Source organism: Apteryx mantelli, chromosome 14, assembly GCF_036417845.1.
Source record: "Apteryx mantelli isolate bAptMan1 chromosome 14, bAptMan1.hap1, whole genome shotgun sequence".
In the NCBI taxonomy this organism is placed as follows: domain Eukaryota; kingdom Metazoa; phylum Chordata; class Aves; order Apterygiformes; family Apterygidae; genus Apteryx; species Apteryx mantelli.
The window spans coordinates 2827471-2846645 of NC_089991.1; the positions used below are offsets into that span (position 1 = coordinate 2827471).

A 19175-nucleotide genomic window follows, 5' to 3' on the forward strand; every position below is an offset into this window, starting at 1 on the left:
ATTAATGTGTTCTTGTCAACAGTGAAATCCATTGTGAATGTTTTTGAATATCTGCAAATAATGATTTTGCAGAAGAATATCCTTTATTTTTAGGCTTTCTATAACAGGCTGTGATAAGAGGTGCAGAGTAAATTAAAAATCATAATGGTACTATATTGTTAGAATTTTTAATACAATAGCTTTTATTAGTTTCTCTCTTTTTTTTGGAGAGAAGGTGTAGATATTGTAATATGCACTGTTGTCAATTATTTGTATTACTGAAAAGGTAAAATTAGACTGTTTGTCTCATTCTCTTTGTGTGTTTTTTCTTCTATCCCACTCTAGTTTTGGAAAGCAGTCTGGAGGAAAACGGGGATGCGAATGTATCATACTGGAGCCTTCAGAAATGATTGTGGTAAGACAGATTTTTCAAATGTATTTAAATCTATCACAGGTTCCAGCAGATTCTGTGTGTCTTGTAGCAGAAAGCTTATTGTGAAGTATTTTATAAAAACTGCAGCAAAACTGCCTTGACTTCAATTATACTGAGACCTACTTTCGTAACAGCAATAGTTATGTAAATTTAATCTAGGTGGGTAATGATGATGAGGACGATTGTGTCATTCTTTCTAAAATTATGTTTACTTCTCGAGTTTCAGAAGCGTACCACCTACGGCTGACTGAAGTATTCCTGAGTCAGGCAACAGTAGTGTGCCACCTCGAATACTTACGCACGCGCACGCACCCCGTGTCACTGTTTTCTGCTAGCTGTGCCGGCAGGGCTGGGTCTGGTGGGAAGGGCACTCTTAGCTTTTGCAGTTCCACCTAGCGTGAAGGCTTTTAGGTGAGAGAAGTTTCCTTCTACTTTAAAGGAAATTCTATGGGAAACTTCTTTGGGAAATGCTTTAGAATACTTGTTAATATTGCCAAGTTCATCTGTGCTTACAGATTATAATTCGGTTCTCCCTAGATCAATGTACATATACTATCAGCAGCTGGAATACTAGAATTGCTTTTTCCATAGTGCATGCCTATGTTGTCTTGTGTGCGACTGGTCATACTTGTGACTCGGGAAGGTCTCTATCAACTTAGACCTTATATGCTGCTGCTGACAGAGCTGGAACAAAAATGTTCATTGTACTGAGAAGCAGCATGTCTGTGAAGTAGGCTTAGATGTCCAAACTGCTATTGATTTAGCTTCCTTATATCTAGATATGGTATTATTAAAACTAATGTTTGATGGTGTCTCTTACTCATTGAGTATGTGAGTATTCCGCTTCTGTGAGAAATTAATTTGGTTCTCCCAGTACGCTGACAGCAGTGGACATCACAGATGTCGGGTGTTCGGTACATTTGCAGTCCTGCGCGCCTGCCTTTCTGTGCAGTGTCAGTCTGATTCTGCTCATTGGCTTTGATAGCATCAGTAATATTCTTTGCTGCAGCAGATAGTTTTAAGCTACAGTCTGCCATGTTGTGAAGCTAATACCATAAAATCAAAGTTGTACCTTAGGCATATCATATTCTGTAGCGTTTTGTTAGTCCACCCCAGCTGTTCACCCCATTTTAAACTAGGCGTAGCAAATGGATTTGGGCAGCATGCTGCAATAGCTATCATACCATGAGGGACCACTTACTCGCCTATCGGGGAGGTCTCTTACCTGTGTTGTCATGAGCTGATTTTTGACAGTTACGTATTTAAGTAGAAATAGACCTAGCTGCTGCCTTCAGCGCCTGCTTGAGAGCTTTGAGACTATATTGTAGTTGATGCTAGCTCCTGTGAAGTAGACAGCTATGGGACTTGAGTACTCTCTGCTAATGCAGACATGGCCTTTAACAAGCAGTGCTGCCTAATAGGGGCAGATTCAGGGAGTGAAACTGTTGGTACTGAGGATCCCCTGTCCATGTCCCTTTTGTTTCAGGACATTTTGCCTTAGACTAGTCTAGTCTAGCCCTGTGTATTGAAAACCTGTTAATGTCTGGGAGCATGGTAACTGTGCTTCTGAAGTGTATCTTCCAGCTTGATTTTGTCCAAAGGGGAATCCAGTTTGTACTCTCGGAGACTGCTCTGCAGTGTGAATCATAGCATTGCAGGTTGAGAAAATCAAGAGATTTGCTTCAAATGCACACTCCAAACTAAACCGCTAATATAGATGCAGTCAGAGGTGATGAACAAACAGCTGAAATGTTTATGACAGTTACCTAGGATTTCTTTTCAAACAGTTCACTGCATTTTGAAACACTTTGGCTTCACTGAGAATGGTGCAACTATTGATTTCAGTGCAACAGACTTGTTTTTAAGCCTTTGCAGAGTGCTTGGCGTCTTTCCTGTTTGCAGGTTCCTGGAACACTTCTGTTTTTCCTGCCCACCATTTTTCTTTCATGGCATGAAGCTTTCCTTGGGCTTCCTGCCTAGCTATGGTAAGCAGCTTTTTGGCTGTCAATCTTGTGTGTGCAGCTCTTATTCAAGCATTTTGTAATACAGTTATGGGGTTAAGAGTGATTTGATTGGAGCTGTAATTTTCATCAAACCTGACAATAAGGGTGGTGACCTATTGGAAGGGCTTTGTCTGCAAGGCCTGGATTTTAGACAGAGAAACAAAAACCAGCCTCACAATCATGTTTCACTTGATTTGATATTTTCTTTTCCTTGCTCTGCATTAGTCCAGATATTTCAGGTATAATCTTTTTCCCTGAGAGCTGAAGTAAGGAGTTTTCTAGGTCTTTCCATTATATTTCACTTTAAAAAAGTGGGGATCTCTCCTGATTTCAGTTATTTGTAGTGACATGGAGGAAACTAATATTCTGAAGTGGCTGTCATGAAGCTAGTCAAATAGAGAAGCAGGCTTTAAAGACCTGAAAACCTAGTGAAAGCTTCTGTCCAGAGACATGAAAGAGTGCTACTAGCCTTCTGGTCAAAGTCCCTTCAGGGTCATGCGCACCAAAATCTCCAGCTGGCGTTGAACCGAACGTACCTAGAGGAAGGAGTCTGCTGAGGGGCACAGCTCATTTGCGCGGGTTGCGAAGCTTTTGCTCCTGCGAGCGCTGGATTACAAGAACACTGTCCCATACATTGGGGTGATTGTTAAATTTAAATTAGATTTTATGGAATTACTTTATAAATACTTCCCCTTTTCTCAGTTTACAAAATGTGGAAGTATCACATTTCTGTCAGAATCTTGTTGAATGGGCGACTGGTTAGTTTACAGCAATCAAATGTATGTTAGGTGTTGCATAATGCTAGTGGAAGTGAACTTTGCATAGAGAGCTCACAGTCCAATTCAGGTATTACATCGTGAAATGGATGCAATTGTGAAAAGGCAGATTTTTATAAAATGAAAATAAGATTTAATTTGGGCCGCGACAGTGATTTCAGTCATGAGAACTATTATATTTTCAGGCAGCATCCAGTACCAGTTTCTAGATCAAGTTAGCTTTCTACTTTTGTCAGTATTAAATGCTGCAGCCAAAAATAGATGAAAAGATCTTTAGATACATGAGCGACTTTCAGGATAGCAGCTCACGTAGCTGCCTGCTACCGCGTTAGTACGGACAACGAGAAAAGAGGAACCTGGCAGGCTGCAAGGAGGAGCGCGAGAAGCCTGTCCCAGTCTTCTGAAGTGTTATAGTTCATTTGTGTTTCCTAATTATCCAGTCTCTTCCCCAAAATTAGTGTTGGGGGAGATATCTGTGCCTTGAGGGATGCCGCAGGACTGCTCTGACAGTGGTATGTGCAGCTGTGTGAGTATGCGAACGCCCCGGGCGCTCCTAGCTGTTACTGCTTCTGCACGTTTTTGCCTGATAACTGCTGCTCCCTGGCACTCGGTATGGTGTGTGTGTGTGAATGTCCACTGCTGAAGGTGAGCTGAGCTTCCGATGCTCCTGGGACCTCATCTCACATAATGACAAACATTAATTTACCTGATCACACGTAGCTTTTGTATCTCTGTTTGTAATCCTTTAAAGTTGGAGTAACTGAAAGGAAAATTTGGCTTGTTGTTTCTCAACAAGTAACAGCTAGACTAATTTCACTTACAAGCTAGCTATACAACTCTTAAATAATATTTATACAACTAATATTATAATTGTTAATGGACCTGGTATGTTGTTTCCTACAAAAATGTAATAGAGCTGTGCTGCTGCTGCTGTTTGAAGTGGGAACTGTCTGGAGCGCACATGGAAAGTATGGGAATTTCCTTACAGTGCTAGCCGATGACTCACTAGCTACAAGTTGTTTTGCAAGTCTACATGAAGTATATTCCATGGGCAGAATTTATGTAATATTGTAAAATTCTTAGGAGATACCAAAATTCTTCTTAGGCCTTATTGCCATTATTGTAAAAAATATATAAGGACACGTGTAGGAGTAGCTTCTCTGTAGAATGTGCTAGGACCTTGTCAAAGTATGTTATGAAGAACCTAGAGGGGTGTGTGTGAGTGTGTAACTTGAGCAGCTAAAACACTGAGGTTTTTCCGAGGGGAATGCACTGTCACAGTCAGAAGGAGAAGCCAGTGTTGTCAGTGTCAAGATTTCAGAAGTCATGAGTTAAGCCCTAACACGATGGAAAAAAAACCCCAAAACTTTCCATCAACTTGTGTGTCATTTGAATGAAACACTTTTAAGTGTAGTAGTTGTTGCTGGAGACAAATACGCAACCTGACGAACTGTCTTCTGTGCTTCAAACCTCTTTCTTGAATTTCCTGTAATTAAATTCCACTAAGAGTATGGAGACACTTGAGAATATCTTAAATTCTTTTCTGGATTTTCAGTGTATTTTTCTCCAGGAAAGTCAAAACTGTTGTTTCTTCATTATTTTTAAATTCATATTTTACAGGTAAATGTGGCTAAAGCAACTAATTACTGTCATTTTTCTTTGTAGGGCTTCAAACAGGGAGAGAAAAGGGCATTAGTCTGGTGACATGTGTATTGCTAATGACTTGCTCTGACTCAAAGTGTATGAGTTTCATTTCCCTGATTAATTCGTATTAATTTCTTTTAATTTCTTTAATTTCTCTGTTTTTTTCCCCCAGGAGATAAGCTTTCTAATTTGCAACATACTGATTGAGGTGTAACGTATGATGAATATTTATCTTCAAGCAAAAGAATTAGCCACTTTAACATAGCGCACAATAGTTCACTGATTTCACTGCATATATATATGATTTTTTTCGTTCTCTTTCTCTCTTTGCTTTTAGAATGTAAATCAGTTTCGTAATGGGAATCCCCTGGGAACTGACCCATTTTGAAAGCCATAAAATGTGGTCAGCTTAAGTTAATGAGGATAACAGATAGTATGTGAACAGACATTGTAGCTCATGTTTTGGAGGCTGAACAATATATTGAATTAATAGGCCTGTTTATCATTTAAGTAAATGGCCCAAAATTGCAGCATATTTCAATATATTGAAGTCTCTCTTCTGTTTTTCCTTGCCACTTTTATTTTCTTTTATAGATTCAAGCAGAAGATTTCAGAAGAGCAGCATAATGTTTGGAGATGAAAATATGTCATTGCTAGTATTGAGCATAGAGTGAAATTGAGGCGAATCTATATGATCCTCCTCGTTTTTACATGGCAGCATGCGTTGTGGCTGAAGCTGTTTGTACAGAAGGCTTCTGCGGATGCCAGTATTCAAGATTAATAAAACACCCTTGATAAGAAACTAGCCGGTTAATATGTTATTCCAGGCTTTTTGTTACATACTGAGATACTGAGAAGTCTATTGGGGCAGCAGTTCACCAGGACAGGAGCAAAGGTGTGTCCTCCAGGAGCCCAGGGCTGAGAGCGACCTGGGGAGCCGAGCGCAGCTCCTTGCTATTGCACCTGCATTGTAGCATCCTTCCCTTTTAACAATCAAAACACGCCAGGTTAAAAGTGAGGCCTTTCAGCACTGTTTGCTGTCTGTGACCCGTGCTATTTTGATGTATGCTTGTGATCGACTCTTACTCATTTTTGCATATGTATATGATCACTGTATCATGGTGAAGGCAGGATTGCACATTACTGAATAAGAAATAAGGCATGTTGTTGCTTTCCCTACCTTTTCGGATGTTGTCTAAGTACAAAAAGCCAAATTACATTTTTACTTTACCAGATACTAAATTTAGTTTTTCTATAGGATGGATCTCTTGCTACTCACATGCATTGTTTTTAGTCTGTAGTATCCATGTTCTAATCTTGTGGTAGCAATTCGTCTGTAGAACTTTGGAGGTCAAAATATTTTTTTCTTGTGTTTTGAAAATAGTAGATGTTCTCCCGTCAATAATTCTTAAGCAGTTACTGACCCGTAGCATTAAAACTTTATCTCGTAAAACCCTGAAACATTAAGAATATTGCGGAGTTGAGTTGTAGATCATATATAGACTATTGCATTTCCAATACCTGAATGGAATTTAATTTCTAGAGTTCAGGTTATCTTACTCAGGGTTGACCTCTCTGAACATACTGAATATGATAGAATCTTTAATTACAAAAGTTCAGCGTTTTGTTTTGCAGTAAAAGCTTGGGGCCTCCTAGTTTTCCTTCAACTTCTCTTTTCCTCGGTTTCTTCAGCTTGCCCGCTTTCCCGGGCCCACTTGTTCTCTTTTTCTCTCCTTACCTCCCTTGTCCATTCTTGTGTACGTTATCTTGGTGCTTGTCTATATCTGTTGTCCACTTACCATGCTCCTACCCTTTTTCTCCTTTCTCCGCTACTCCTGCTTTTTTCTTCTTTTTTCTCCTTTTTCCTTTTTACTATTGCCTTCTTTCTTCTTTTTTCCTCCTTTTTTTTCATCTGCCCGTAATCTTCTCCACCTACCTCTTCCATCTGACCTGGCAGCCTGTTTTTTGCTCTCCAGCCTGATGCTCCCCACGCCTAGAACCCCAGAAGAGGCCTCCCGTGGCTCCAGAGCCTGGGGCCACCGCTCTTGGCGTGCACAGAGATGCTTAATATCTCTGTGGCAGCGTCCATCCTGCCCAGGGCGTTGAGGAGATTGAATATGATCTCTACCAGCCGAATTTTCAAGAGAGTGAGCCTATAAATAGTCGGCGGTGTCCAGCGAGTGTGTACGAGCTGATGTGTTACAGGAGCTTGTAAACTGAGAGCATCCGAGTAGGTTTTGGCGCTCCTGGCGCTGGCGCGCTCCCGGCACCCAGGGCCGGTGAAGCACGGCGAACGCGCTCGGCGCCGTGGAGGCGCTGGTGCTTCTCTGATCTTTAGTCTCTGAAAAAGCAGAAATGTTTTTGTGAAAAGTTCAAGAGTAAATTCAGCCAGAGCCGACACCGTAGCACTATTTGCCTGTTGGTTAAAACCAGCCAAAACTGTGGCTGAGTAACGAGAAATGCCACGGAGGCCTGAACTGTCGACGTCACTACCTGTACTGTTAGTACAAGTCCTGAATTTAAATGATCTGATGGTCGGCTGGACTCAAAATGCTGATTAAACATTTTGAAAAAATTTGTTAGCAACCTACAAATGAAAGCTCATGTAACACGGGACAGATGCTGATTTTGAGACATCTGCAGCTTTTGCTGGTATTGGAATTGATTCAGCAGGAAATAACGCCACTTATATATGTTTTAATAGTACTTTTCAAATTATGTAGTATAAAGGTCTTTCCTTTTCTGGGTGTCTGTGTGTGTTGCTTTTTTCTTTTTTTCTCTGTTTTTGTCAGTTATACAGTAGTGGTATTAACTGAAGGAAGCAGGTGGTCTCAGTTTCTTAGTTTCCACTAGCAGTTGGTTGTTTTGCCTTTCTGCTAATAAATAATATATTTATGTTCACTTAGTTTTTAGTTAGAATTATGGAAGGAAAATAGCTTCATCTTATAGTAAGTGTTTGTTTTACTGTAGCCTTAAGAATACGAGGGTCTTCAGTATTGAAATAGTAAATGTCTTGCCGTTTCAGAGAGCCTTTGGTTTCCAGGTTAGTTTGTTCTGTTGGAGGAGCTCAGCACTTGTTTTAGTTTCTATGATCCTGTAAGATTGGACCCAAAGAAAAAGAAGTAATGCCTTTTTTTTGAAGCAGTTCTCCTTACTGCAGTGCGCACATACAGAAAATTAAAAGGGAAATTGCCACGATTTTTGTTGTTTGAGTAACTCTAAGAAACCAAACTTAACTACTTGAAAGAAGAAGCGTTCTGTATAATTCAAGAGCAACATTGCTAACTAATCCATATTTTATGTTAGCTGAAGAAGGGCTTCAGTGCCCAAAGTCTGATTACTTTTTATGATGATAGTAAATGGCCTATTTTAAAGTTGCTTTGTCCATCCGCATGCCTTGCATTTCCTACATCTTTATACCATCATGCTTGCTGCAACACTGCTGCTAGATAGTTTCTGCTGCTCGTTGTCCTAGGCCTTTGCAAATATATAGTAAAATTCTAGTGAAGTGTGGTTCTTGCTTGCTAGTGGAACTCAGCTTTGCTGCTTTCCTTTTGATGAAGCTGTGATGTGAGGTTAGCTTTTCTTTTTTAATTGGTGAATTTTTAAGCTGTGTTGTCAGTATATATTCTTCTCTATGGAATTTAAAAAAAAAGAAAGGTCATCTTCCTCTGACCTCAGACCTTATCTGTTTGGAAAAAGCAGTATAGAAAGTAGTGTGATTGTTGCTTTTGTGAATGGTTTAGGTATTTGCCGTTATGCTTGTTACTATCTGTTAATTCTTTCTGGTTTTCATGCTTTTATACCTTTTGAATTTGAGCTTTGAGCTAACTTACCCAAATATCTTAGATGAGGACTGCATAAGACAATACAGAACAGAGGTTCTTTTCCTATTTCAGTGCAAATCTTATGTTTATGATTTTCAACTGAAATTAAAAAAAAAAAAATCACTTAAGATAGTAGAAACTCCTGTAGAGTAAATATATTGCAGAGAAGCTTCTTGCCTGGCTGCAGCCTGTTTGTACGCACGTCTGCTCTGTTTCCTGCTAGGATATATTTTTCCAACACATCAGAAGGAAATGTGGAAGGATGGGACTGCTTTTTATAGAAAAAAGGAATTGGAACTCGTCAGATAAGTGTTTCATGTTGACTTTTACTAACAAGATAAATTTACCTCACTTTTAATGGTTAGTCATGAATAAAATAGAACATCAACACATGAACCAAATTCCAGTCATTTCTTTATAATCTGTTGGAAGTGATTGGAAATAAGTATGGCACAGGTGAAGCAGGACTGAGGGTTATCTATAAATAGCTAGGACATTTAAAGTTGTTTGGCTGTGACAGGTACTAGGAATATCTTATGTTTAAAAAAAAAAAATTACACAAATAAAAAGTACAGCGTAATTCAGAGGCTTTACCAGGTTGTAAGTATTCAAACAAATGTAATTTTCGTGTTGAAGATATGCTTGAAATGAGCAGCATGTACATCCCTTGTTATAGAGTAAGTGTGGGTGCAGAGGAGTTTCTGCTGGTAAGTGGCATTGTTCAGAGCCTACGTGTACGTGTTTTGGTTTTTTTTCTTTCTTTTTTTTTTTTTTTTTAAACTGCTTCCTGGAAGGAAATTGTGGTTCCAGCTTATTGTAATAGCAAGGCTTTGAGACACAGCACTGGTTTTCTGAAGCTTTTGTACTCTGTTTTTCCAGAAAAGCTTAACTGTTCTGAACTTATGTTGGCTCCTTCCTCATGAGCTTACTAAGACTCCATCGGCTTTCAGTGATATGGAAGAACTGGATGTTTAACCAGGAACCTGAACATGTGTTTCAGGTTGAGAACTCCAAAGACAATGAAGAAAATATCTTGCAAAGAGAGGTTCCGCTCAGGCAGTCTCGCCGAAGGTTCAGGAAGATTAACCAGCGGGGGGAACGGCAGACCATCACCGACCATGTGGATTCCAACAGTTACCTCCCGGTGAGTCCGCTCTCCGGCGGCAGGCGCCCGTGGTGTCTCGGGGTCTGCGCGGCTGGCTGCCTTGAGTATAAAACAGAAAAGTCGATGGGATGAAACAATCGGTTTGTTGTATTTGTAAACATTTTTCTTCTTGTTGGGGAGCAACAGTGCTTTGGATTTGAACGCCTTTGGTGGTAGTGAAGAATCAAGCACTATGCCGAAAAAGAGGTATTTGGCTTATGGTTTTTAGCATTGCAGTGATGAAACGTCCATGTTTGCTGGTCAGAGAAATTTTCATTCTTGATTAGTGTTTTTGTTGCAGTTTTGACTGAAATTCTCTTAGTAAGATGTAGTAGGTTTTGTTTGTTTTTGTTTTGTCTTTTTCCCCTTAGTAAGTTTAAGCTATGTTGAAATGGAGTCACTCACAGATTCAGTTCAGTACAGTATTAACACTATCTTGATACTTCACCTCATGTTTACTCGCTTAAAAATAGCGGAATGTTAATTGAAGCATTGAAAAGAGTAACGGCAACTCATTTGCTACTCTTAAATAACATCACAGACTATACGCTCTGTACTGCGTGAAGGCATGTATAGCTGTGGTTTTAAGGCCACGGTGCTTTTATGAAGGTTTCTCTTTGCCGTTAGTTATTTTTTGCATGTAAACTTCCTGTTAGTAGCAGGATACGTATGTGCTTTAGACAAATTATTTCAATGAAAATAATTGTTATGGATATTATGATTTGCCTTGAAGATCAAAGGCTAAAACATGATATTAACTTTGAAATATGCAAACCTTGAGTAGCCTTCAGACCCAGAAAAGCAAAAAACCCACCCAGATTTAATTTCTCCCCTTTATTTTCCCCTCTGTCCTGTTCGTCTCCCCGAGAGCTACAAAACCTCTCCCAGTTGGTATACTTCAAAATATCTGAAGCATGCAGTTAGTTAAAGGCTTAAAACTTTCCTCTGTTTCAGAATAAACTGTTATTTTTTGCATGTTGTTAATTGTTGGAACGCCGGAGGTGATTTTAGACTCCCCACAACATTAGCATTTCTGGCAGTAAAAGGTTATTGGCATTTGTCTTCTAAGCAGAAAGGCTCTCGTTGCTGTAACAGGACGTGAATATGCTTCTTGAAGTTTAACATCCTCTGCCATCTCATCTCAAGAACTGTCACATGTGTTGGTTTTATCATTAGTGTGTAATCTGAATTCGTTACTGAAGAAATGAGATACTCTATCCTCAAGCTTTGGGCAGTCATGCATAAGGCTTCATTGGGAATTAAATTCCAATCTCTGTATGACAAAATCTCTTATCTCTTCTCCGCCCCCGCCTTGGTGTTTCTGTAGCATTGAATAAACGCTCAAAGTAATTCGTAGCCTTCGGGTCTTTGGACCAGCTGATAGGGGAGGAGAGCCTCGAACAGCAGAGGCTGATGGTAGCTGTGCGGCTTGTCTTTGGAAACCTCATTCTGGGAACTAGCACGTTACATGACTTTTTAATGATTTCGGAGATTGTCGGTTATTGATGCAAGGGGTCAGTGGGGTTACACTTGCCTGTTGTGATTAGTCAACAGATTATGTCCTTGTTAGGATTTTTCTGCATGTTAATTTATTTCTACGTGTTAACAACCACAGGGAGCGTGTGCCTATTTTTACATGTATAGTTTCTTGTTGCGAATCTGACTCTTTGCTCAGGTTTATGAGTATATATGATTTGATCAGCATTTGATGGGAAGTGGTATAAACTTCATAAAACAACAGTGTGTTCCTAAATCTGTTTTTATATCAGGAATATATAAAAAACATCCTATTAACAATGCTAGATGTTTTCCTAGATGAGCGAATGCTGAGTGGCAAGGAGTAAACAACCACATTTCTGATATAAAATCTGCAAGCTGTTGGGCGCTCAGCTGTCTGAATTGCAATACCAATCCTTTCTTTGTAGACTGTAAGCTCCTAATTGGAAAGCATCATACTCGCAGTACTTTGTGTAGTGAAAAGTAATTTGTAACTCAACAGATGACTAAGAAATCAAAACAAGATAACCAGCTGCCTATTTGACAAGTAAACAAAAATGGGTGCATGCATTTTTCCCTATTCCATCGTAATCTGGTAAAATAATGACTTTGTCAGAGGCATGGTTTGTTTGCTGTGTCTAGGTTTAACTCTTACCTATGTTAGTCTGCTTATATGTGATCACTGGTTCCCAGTGGTTTTGAAAAACTCAGGCTTTATAATGCAGCCCTTCATTTCAGCCCGTTTGAGCACGGGCAGGATAAGGAGGGGGGACTCTGAATGAAACTCCTATTTGACAAGATCTTGCAATAACGTTTCTGGCAGAGTGGGAAAACTGTTTACAAACTCGCCAGCAGATTTCCTCCCTGGTATAATGCTAATGAATAAATGCAGTGTTGTATTTCGCTCTGCGGCCTGTTGCTAAATGCTGCTGACAGATGCTGACTGTGGCTTGATGGACCTTTTGTGAGGCCCTTGCTCGGAGCGGGTCACTGCAGTGCAGCCGGTCTGCAATGAGTCCTGCGGGTGCCGGTGCTGTGACGCTGTAGAGTTCACAGCAAACATCATCTGAGTTCCTAGTACACAATCTCTCTGACACAGGTAGTTTTCTGCTTTGTGAAGAAAACTGAAGTCTTGTGGGTATCAAAATACAGTGTCCCTTTATCCCAGCTTAGACTTCTTCCTTGCATGATTAAATAGAGGCTTTCTTGTGTTTGCTTTGAAGGGGAATTACCTGTGCAATCTCCATTAACTCCTTAAATGTAAATTTCTGCACATTGAATACAGTGTGATTCATATTTATGATTAAGGCTAATCTTTATTTTTATAAAATGTTACCAATTAAGTTGTTATGTGAGCTTGCATCTACTTCTGGCATGGAGCTTCATGCTTGTTCTTGTTGGAGCAAATTCTGTAATAATCCCCTTGCTTGGCCATGAAATACAGTTGTGTGCTGATACTTCAAATAATAGTTATTGCAATATTTGAAGCTCTTCCTTTCTCTTATGCCTGTCACTTAAACTAAGTATTAAGGCTCTTTTCGTATCTTTAGAATAACAGACATTCAAATTATTGTTGGTGTTCCCTGCCCCAAATGAAGGCTAATTCAGTAATGTTAAAAGCGCACCATCTGGTTGGTTTCTTTGACTGGTGAAGGAGTTATTGTTTAAATTCCTGTACTATCTTTTGTGGTTCCGTAGGAACATTGGTTTCCTGCAGTATAAGTATTAATGCTTTTTTTGTGGAAAAATACAGTGAACGTATGCTGACATTGTTATTCCCTTTCTTCCCCCTTGCTCAAACTGAACAGGTTTATGTTACTGTTTTATGTCGTCAAAGTGCAGAATGACATGCATTTGTTCTCGCAATACATATGCAAAGTATGTTAGACTTGCTCTCATTAGGCAAGTGAATAGTCTGAGGCCTGGCTGGCCCTGGAAAGGGTTCCCAGCACAGCTGCGTGGTCAGGCTTCTGCTGGTGGTGGGTTTTCTCCTTCTACAGCATAGCAAGCCCAGCAAAATGCTGGGGGGTAGATGTGTTTTAGTGAAAAAGTTCAGATTTTTTTTAATTTTTATTTTTTTAATACAAAAGATAGCACTGCTGCCCATCAAGAGAGTGATGGGGGATGTCTCTGACATGCTGGGTCACGTGCCCGGGGAAGGCCATGGTGGCGGCTTGGAGCATCTGCCATAACTACATGGTATCTCTGTAGCCCCCGTGCATTTCAGGCTTGTGTCGCCTCTTCCGTTTTGTCACCTGATAGTATCTGCATCTTCATGCACACTACAGAGGGCCCCGACTGTGGGAAACATGAGGCTCCAGCACTTGGTGAAAGCTCTCGCTCAAGTTTGCCGCGTTAGAAAGGCTTGTGCCGTTGGTATTCGCTGTGCTTGGCCTGGCTTTCAAGAGCTGGTATTTTGCTTTGAGGAAGGATTGGCAATATAGTGCTCTCACCGAACTCTTTCTAAAGTCGGTAAGAATCCAGAGAGGAACTAGAGTCATCCAACTGGTCGTTACCAGAACTGAGATGCAGCTGTGTTTTTTTTTTAAATTTATTTATTTAATTTATTTTTTAATTACAAAAGAAGAAAGTGGGTTTGGCGTGGTCATCCTTATTCAGCTATGCTCCAAACTCTGCAGTTTTATGATTTACGGCCTCATAACAATAGCTGTTGTGAACGTGTAACAGGTACTTACAACACCGACGCCAGTCTGGAAACAGGTGGCTATTTTTTATACTGACATTTTTAAGGAAAAAATGTTTAATGGTGATTTTGGTGCTTTATAAAAGTTAAATTGCTCTGTCATTCTTGGATCAAGTGTTGAGCAAGTCAGCAGTTCAGATATTTTATCTTCATAATTAAAAAATAACCTGAGCTAGCAAGTTTCACACTTATCTTGCAATGGGCAAAAACAAATGGGGCTTAAGTCTGATATAAATTCTGATATGACAGTCAAGCTTGTAAGCTTAAATCTCTTGTAACTTTTTTAGTAAGATTTTTCTAATTTATTATCTACATACATTTTTGACAGTTTCTCTTCTCTGAATTTTTTTAAATTGTAGAACAGAAAAAAAAAATCCTGAACTTTTAATAGTAATTCCCTTCCTCAGAGATGCAAAGTTACTTTTTTTTTTTTTTTAAACTCTTGTAAGAGAATGATGAGGTTTAAGAGATTTATTATAAAATTAAGTTTTGAGGACAGTATCTTAATACTTGCATCAAGTAAAACTTTTCCTGGAGCCTTGTAGCAACATTGATCTTCAGAGGAGCCTGTCGCTGAGGATTGCTTGAGTGGCAAGTTCCTTGTTCTTTGATCATTACTTAATGTAATCCTGTCAGAGGCTGGAGTTAGGCTAGGATATCTCACAATTGAGAGGAGCTAAGGCACGTTTTAATATACTGGATCAAACCCATTAGATTCTTTCCCATCACTAATTCTTTCCCTTTTAAATGCTATAAAACACTATGGGTGTTTTATAATCTATTTTTAACTACCAGGTAAATTTGCAGAAATGGTGCCTCTTATTGATCTAACAACCAAAACTGATTTACAGCATGCCTGCAGGCAAATTTTCTTGAACTCTGCAGCATCTGCTAGCACCTGTTTGGCTGGAATATCAGTTAGTTTTAATGAGGATGTGGCTAATCTGTGAGTGGCTAGATCACCTGTTCTTGAGCTCTTTTGGAGCTGGATGACTGTATCCGTACATCTTTTTAATGTGTTCCTCTTTTTGGCACTTAGAGTTTGACAGAATCTTAGCTTTATGTGAAGAATCGGGATGAAATTTGGGTGCTATTGAAGTCTGTGAGCCTTGCTGTTTACTTAAGGGTGCCAAAATTCTGTTGTTTATAGCTTCCTTAGAGGTGTTGTGTGATTCAAAGAAACAACTGCAAGTTCCTTTTTTCTGAATCTGCCTTTAAAATTCCCCTGCTGTAAAAACACTCTGGGCCGTATCTCTGCTCTGCCTCCAGTTGCACGCGACGCAGCGCGGGCTCCGCTTCCCAGCCGGCGTGTCCCGGCGAGCAGCAGAGCGCGCGCGTTCCTTCCTCGCCGGCTTCCCCGGGAAGCAGCCCTGTAAAAGCTTGCGCCCGCCCTCGCTCGACGGCGGCTGTGCCCTGCTCCTGCTGTTTTACGGGTTTCTCTGCTTTCTGCGATCGCAAAGCAGCTACACGGGCAGCCCGTGCGTCTCCTGAGCAGCCTGGAAGGAGCAGGCAGCTTCCGGCTGTTGAGCCCCACGTCTAAATAAAGTCTACGGTGCCGCGCGCCGTGTTGGCGCTCGGAGGAGAGCAGCTGCTTGCCGGCGCGGTTATGGGGCACTTTGCAGAAACGCCGAGAAGACGACGGCGGCGCAGACAGCTGGAGCCCCTGAGCCTTCCGAAAGCTGAACTTGTTGTCAAACCGGCGTGCTCGTCCGTGGGGACGGGGGAGAGGACGGGCGAACATCGTGCCGCTTAAGCGGTTCTCCTGACGAGCGGTGTCCGATGCTTGAGGAGACGTCTTCCGTGGCTCCGAGCCAGCCCGCGGCTAGGCAGGGAGGCGAACCCAAGCTGGACCTAAAATGGCATCCAGCGCGAGAAACCGGGCTCGGTGTCTAGCGTTCGCAACGAATCTGCTGAGGTGGCTTCTTCGATGCGCTTCTGGTTGCTTTTGTAAGCAAGGGGAAAACCACCAAAAGCGCGTTTGCTCTCATTTTATTGTTTGTATTGATTCTGTATGCTAGCTTTGTCGGCCCCATTACTGTCAAAGACTTCTTCATGAGATAGTCCATCACTCGTTATGATGATCATTAACGAAAACTCCGGTATTCAATGTGAACAGTGCATTAAAATTCTTCCTGGTAATGGAATGAGTGAAAGAGGGTCTGCAGTTTCCAAAGGGTAGTGATTTTGATATGTTATGTATGGTATGAATGCTAGGTATGAAATCAGAAAACATGTACTAAAGATGTATGTTACCGTTCTGCTAAAATCTGTGATCTCTGTTTAAATTTTTTTTTTTTAAATAACTACATCTGCAATTTGTAGCCCTGATTTATCCATAATGAAAGTGGCTGTAGTTATTAAAAACTTCTGTTCAGGAGTTTCCCCTCAAGACTTTACAGACTTGACAAGCAGACTATATATAAATTGTGAATTACAGAAATCGCCTCAATTTTCAGGTGAAGTGTGCAGCTGTTTAGCAGCATTTAAGAATGGTGCACAAATGAAACTTATTACCTGAAACTATGGAGGATTTATTTTAGGTAAGCACCTGTATTTGCTCAGCTTTGGTCAGATTGCTGACGGTTTTGTACAACCATTCCGTCTCTGTCTCTATTTTATTTTATTTTCTTCCTCTGGGAAAGCACATGGCGGTGAAAGCTGGCACAGGTTGCCACATGTCGTGATCAAGGCATCGTTCTCCTGCAGGACAGACTGATGGTCTTTTTGGTTTGCCAGGTTACCAACTTCAGTTCCTGAAAAATATATCAGGCTGCTGTTAGGAAAAGGAGCTACATTCTGCAATTGCTAACGGGGCCGACTTTACCGCTCTCACCTTGGGGCTTCGTCCGCAGCGTATGTATAAAATAACCTTTTATGTAGCTGAAGAAGCAGCTAATTTTTGCCACGTGGACACGTATTCTGCCAACTGCTTTAAGGAAGAGCAACTTTTTTCTCTTTTCTACCAGTGTTTATACCATAAATTTCTGCTTCTTGGATAAGTCAAGCACCTAATTATTGGTACAGCTGCTCCCTGGCCAGGTGCTGGGTGGCAGCTGGTCGGCCTGGGATCCTGGTGTCCCTTGCAGGCAGCCCTGTGCAGGATTTCCCTCTGCTGCTCATGGAACAGCAGCCGGCAGAAGAGCTGGAGCTGCCCGTATGGTAACGCCAGTTCAAGCCGTGGATATTTGTGCATTGATTTCCTCCTTGCATTCCAAACACAGTAGTGTTTTCACAGCTGAGCACCTCCACCAGGAGGTCTGGAATTGTTTGGAAATCGATTATGAGCACCTAGCCCTTCTCAGGGAAACCTTCCCACTCGGGAATTCGGGGCTGGACTAGAGAACTGCTCAGGCCTTGACCTAGACTAGTGCTTGCGTTGCTGCAGAGGGATTGACTCTTGTGCCTCATCTTGTTCTGCGGCAGCTTGTGGCAGAGTTGCCTTTCCAAAATGCTAGATATCCTTGTGAGTTAAAGTGCCCAAGAAGTAAATTCATGTCATTACTAATGCACTGTCAACACAATAATTACTTACCTGTTTCTTTCTCCTCATTTCACCAAATAGATAGATTTACACCATCATAGGAATTAACTAATTTCCTTGGAAAGTCTCTGAGAAAATATTTTATGTAGCGTGTCCAGAAAGTTAATCTGTTTTGATGGACCCTGAGGAGTTGGGTGGCAGTTCCAAAGTCATTAATTCTTTATAAGCAGCCTCTTATGCAGAATATATTGAGACTTTTTTTTTTAAGTGTTGTCCCCACTGATTGTAATGGTATTATGTCATTCAGGTTGTTAATGGTAAAAAGCAGTGCTATACACCTGATAAATGTGCTGTCAGTCTTTTATGGGACTTTAAAACCTTTCGTGTATTTGTTGCCATGATCCTTCGTATTACTTTTTCTGTATTTTTTTAAATGGCATCTGAGTGGCTTTTTGTAGAAGACTATGACGGGGTAGTAGCCATCAAGCTGGTAGCCTGTATGCAGAGAGGGAGCATGGATTTATTTATTTTTGTATATATATATATATATATATATATATATATATATATCTTCTGCCTGGACTGTTTCTGTTCAATATACTGTATTGAACTACACCAGCCTAATTATATTCTCATTTATAGCCAGCTCAACCTTTCACTTATGTATAGGCTTAGCATACCTTAGAGGGAAGTAATCTTATGAGAAGTGATTTTGTATTTTAGCCTAACAAATTGTAAATTTAGGTTGTTGGGTTGAGCATTACCTGACATTGAAGGGCTTCATTAAAGGACTGTGACATTGTTGTCTTCAACTTTAAATCAGAATGTTTTTTTTCTAACTTGGAATATGAAAATGTTATATTAAAATTTAACCCAGTAATGCTCTTCTGAGACCTTCTGGACCAAACTTGGGACTGAGGTTATCCTGTACAATTTTCAGTTAAAATCACCATTCAGAAAATAAGTCAGTCTATATGCAAGCATCTGGATGCCCTGTTTTGCTTGAAAAACTTGGCATGAAAACCACTAACTGTAATGGTGAATAGCTAGAAGAATATCTTTTTGGACATAGAACTGACCGGGTTTCCAATGAAGTTTAATAGCAAACCTAATTTTATATTTGATATGTAGAAACTCTGTTAATGGGAAAATATTTGATGAAATACTTGAGGTATTTGATTAAAGGAACTCTCTGTCAGTAAATGGGACAATCAGTGTAGCTTAATTCCTTGTTGATACTTGGGGTTTTTTTTGCAAGTCAGAGTTGCTTGTTGCTAGCTATTTGTATTAAAGCTTTTGGTTTTGTATGTTTGATTTAGGTTTTGTCTGAGGTACTGTAGCCCCAACAAACTAGAAAGTTGTATTGCTGTTACAATTTTCACTTTATTTCTTTTAAAGTTTTGTTAACAGCTGTGATGAAATATCTGCAATGGTTTATGAAATTGAAGTGTAGCTAAATTGTCTAGCCAGTCTTTTGCTTTATCTGTTATGATCGATTTTTTTTTTTAAACTTGATCTGAATAACTGCTGTTGTTTTTCTGTTTTCAGTGGAGGGAGGGAAGCTGCACCGTGCTGGAGGGATTTCTAAGAGTGTAGTCATCTTTCCTTTTTTAGAGGCAACAGGGGCTGGATCACAGCAGCTAATGAGCAAGCTTGGGAGCTGCTGTGCTGGAACAGGTGATCTGCG

At 40.4% G+C, this 19175-nt stretch overlaps 1 protein-coding gene across 3 annotated transcripts in view; it reads left to right on the forward strand.

Moving 5' to 3' along the window:
• Positions 1–19175, forward strand: part of RAPGEF6 (Rap guanine nucleotide exchange factor 6) — a 137949-nt gene that overhangs the window by 42663 nt on the left and 76111 nt on the right. For all 3 annotated transcript variants that reach the window (XM_067305066.1, XM_067305067.1, XM_067305068.1), the window contains exons 6-7: positions 325–394; positions 9663–9806. In XM_067305066.1, coding sequence (XP_067161167.1) covers positions 325–394; positions 9663–9806 — 214 coding nt within the window. The remainder of the gene's footprint in view (positions 1–324; positions 395–9662; positions 9807–19175) is intronic.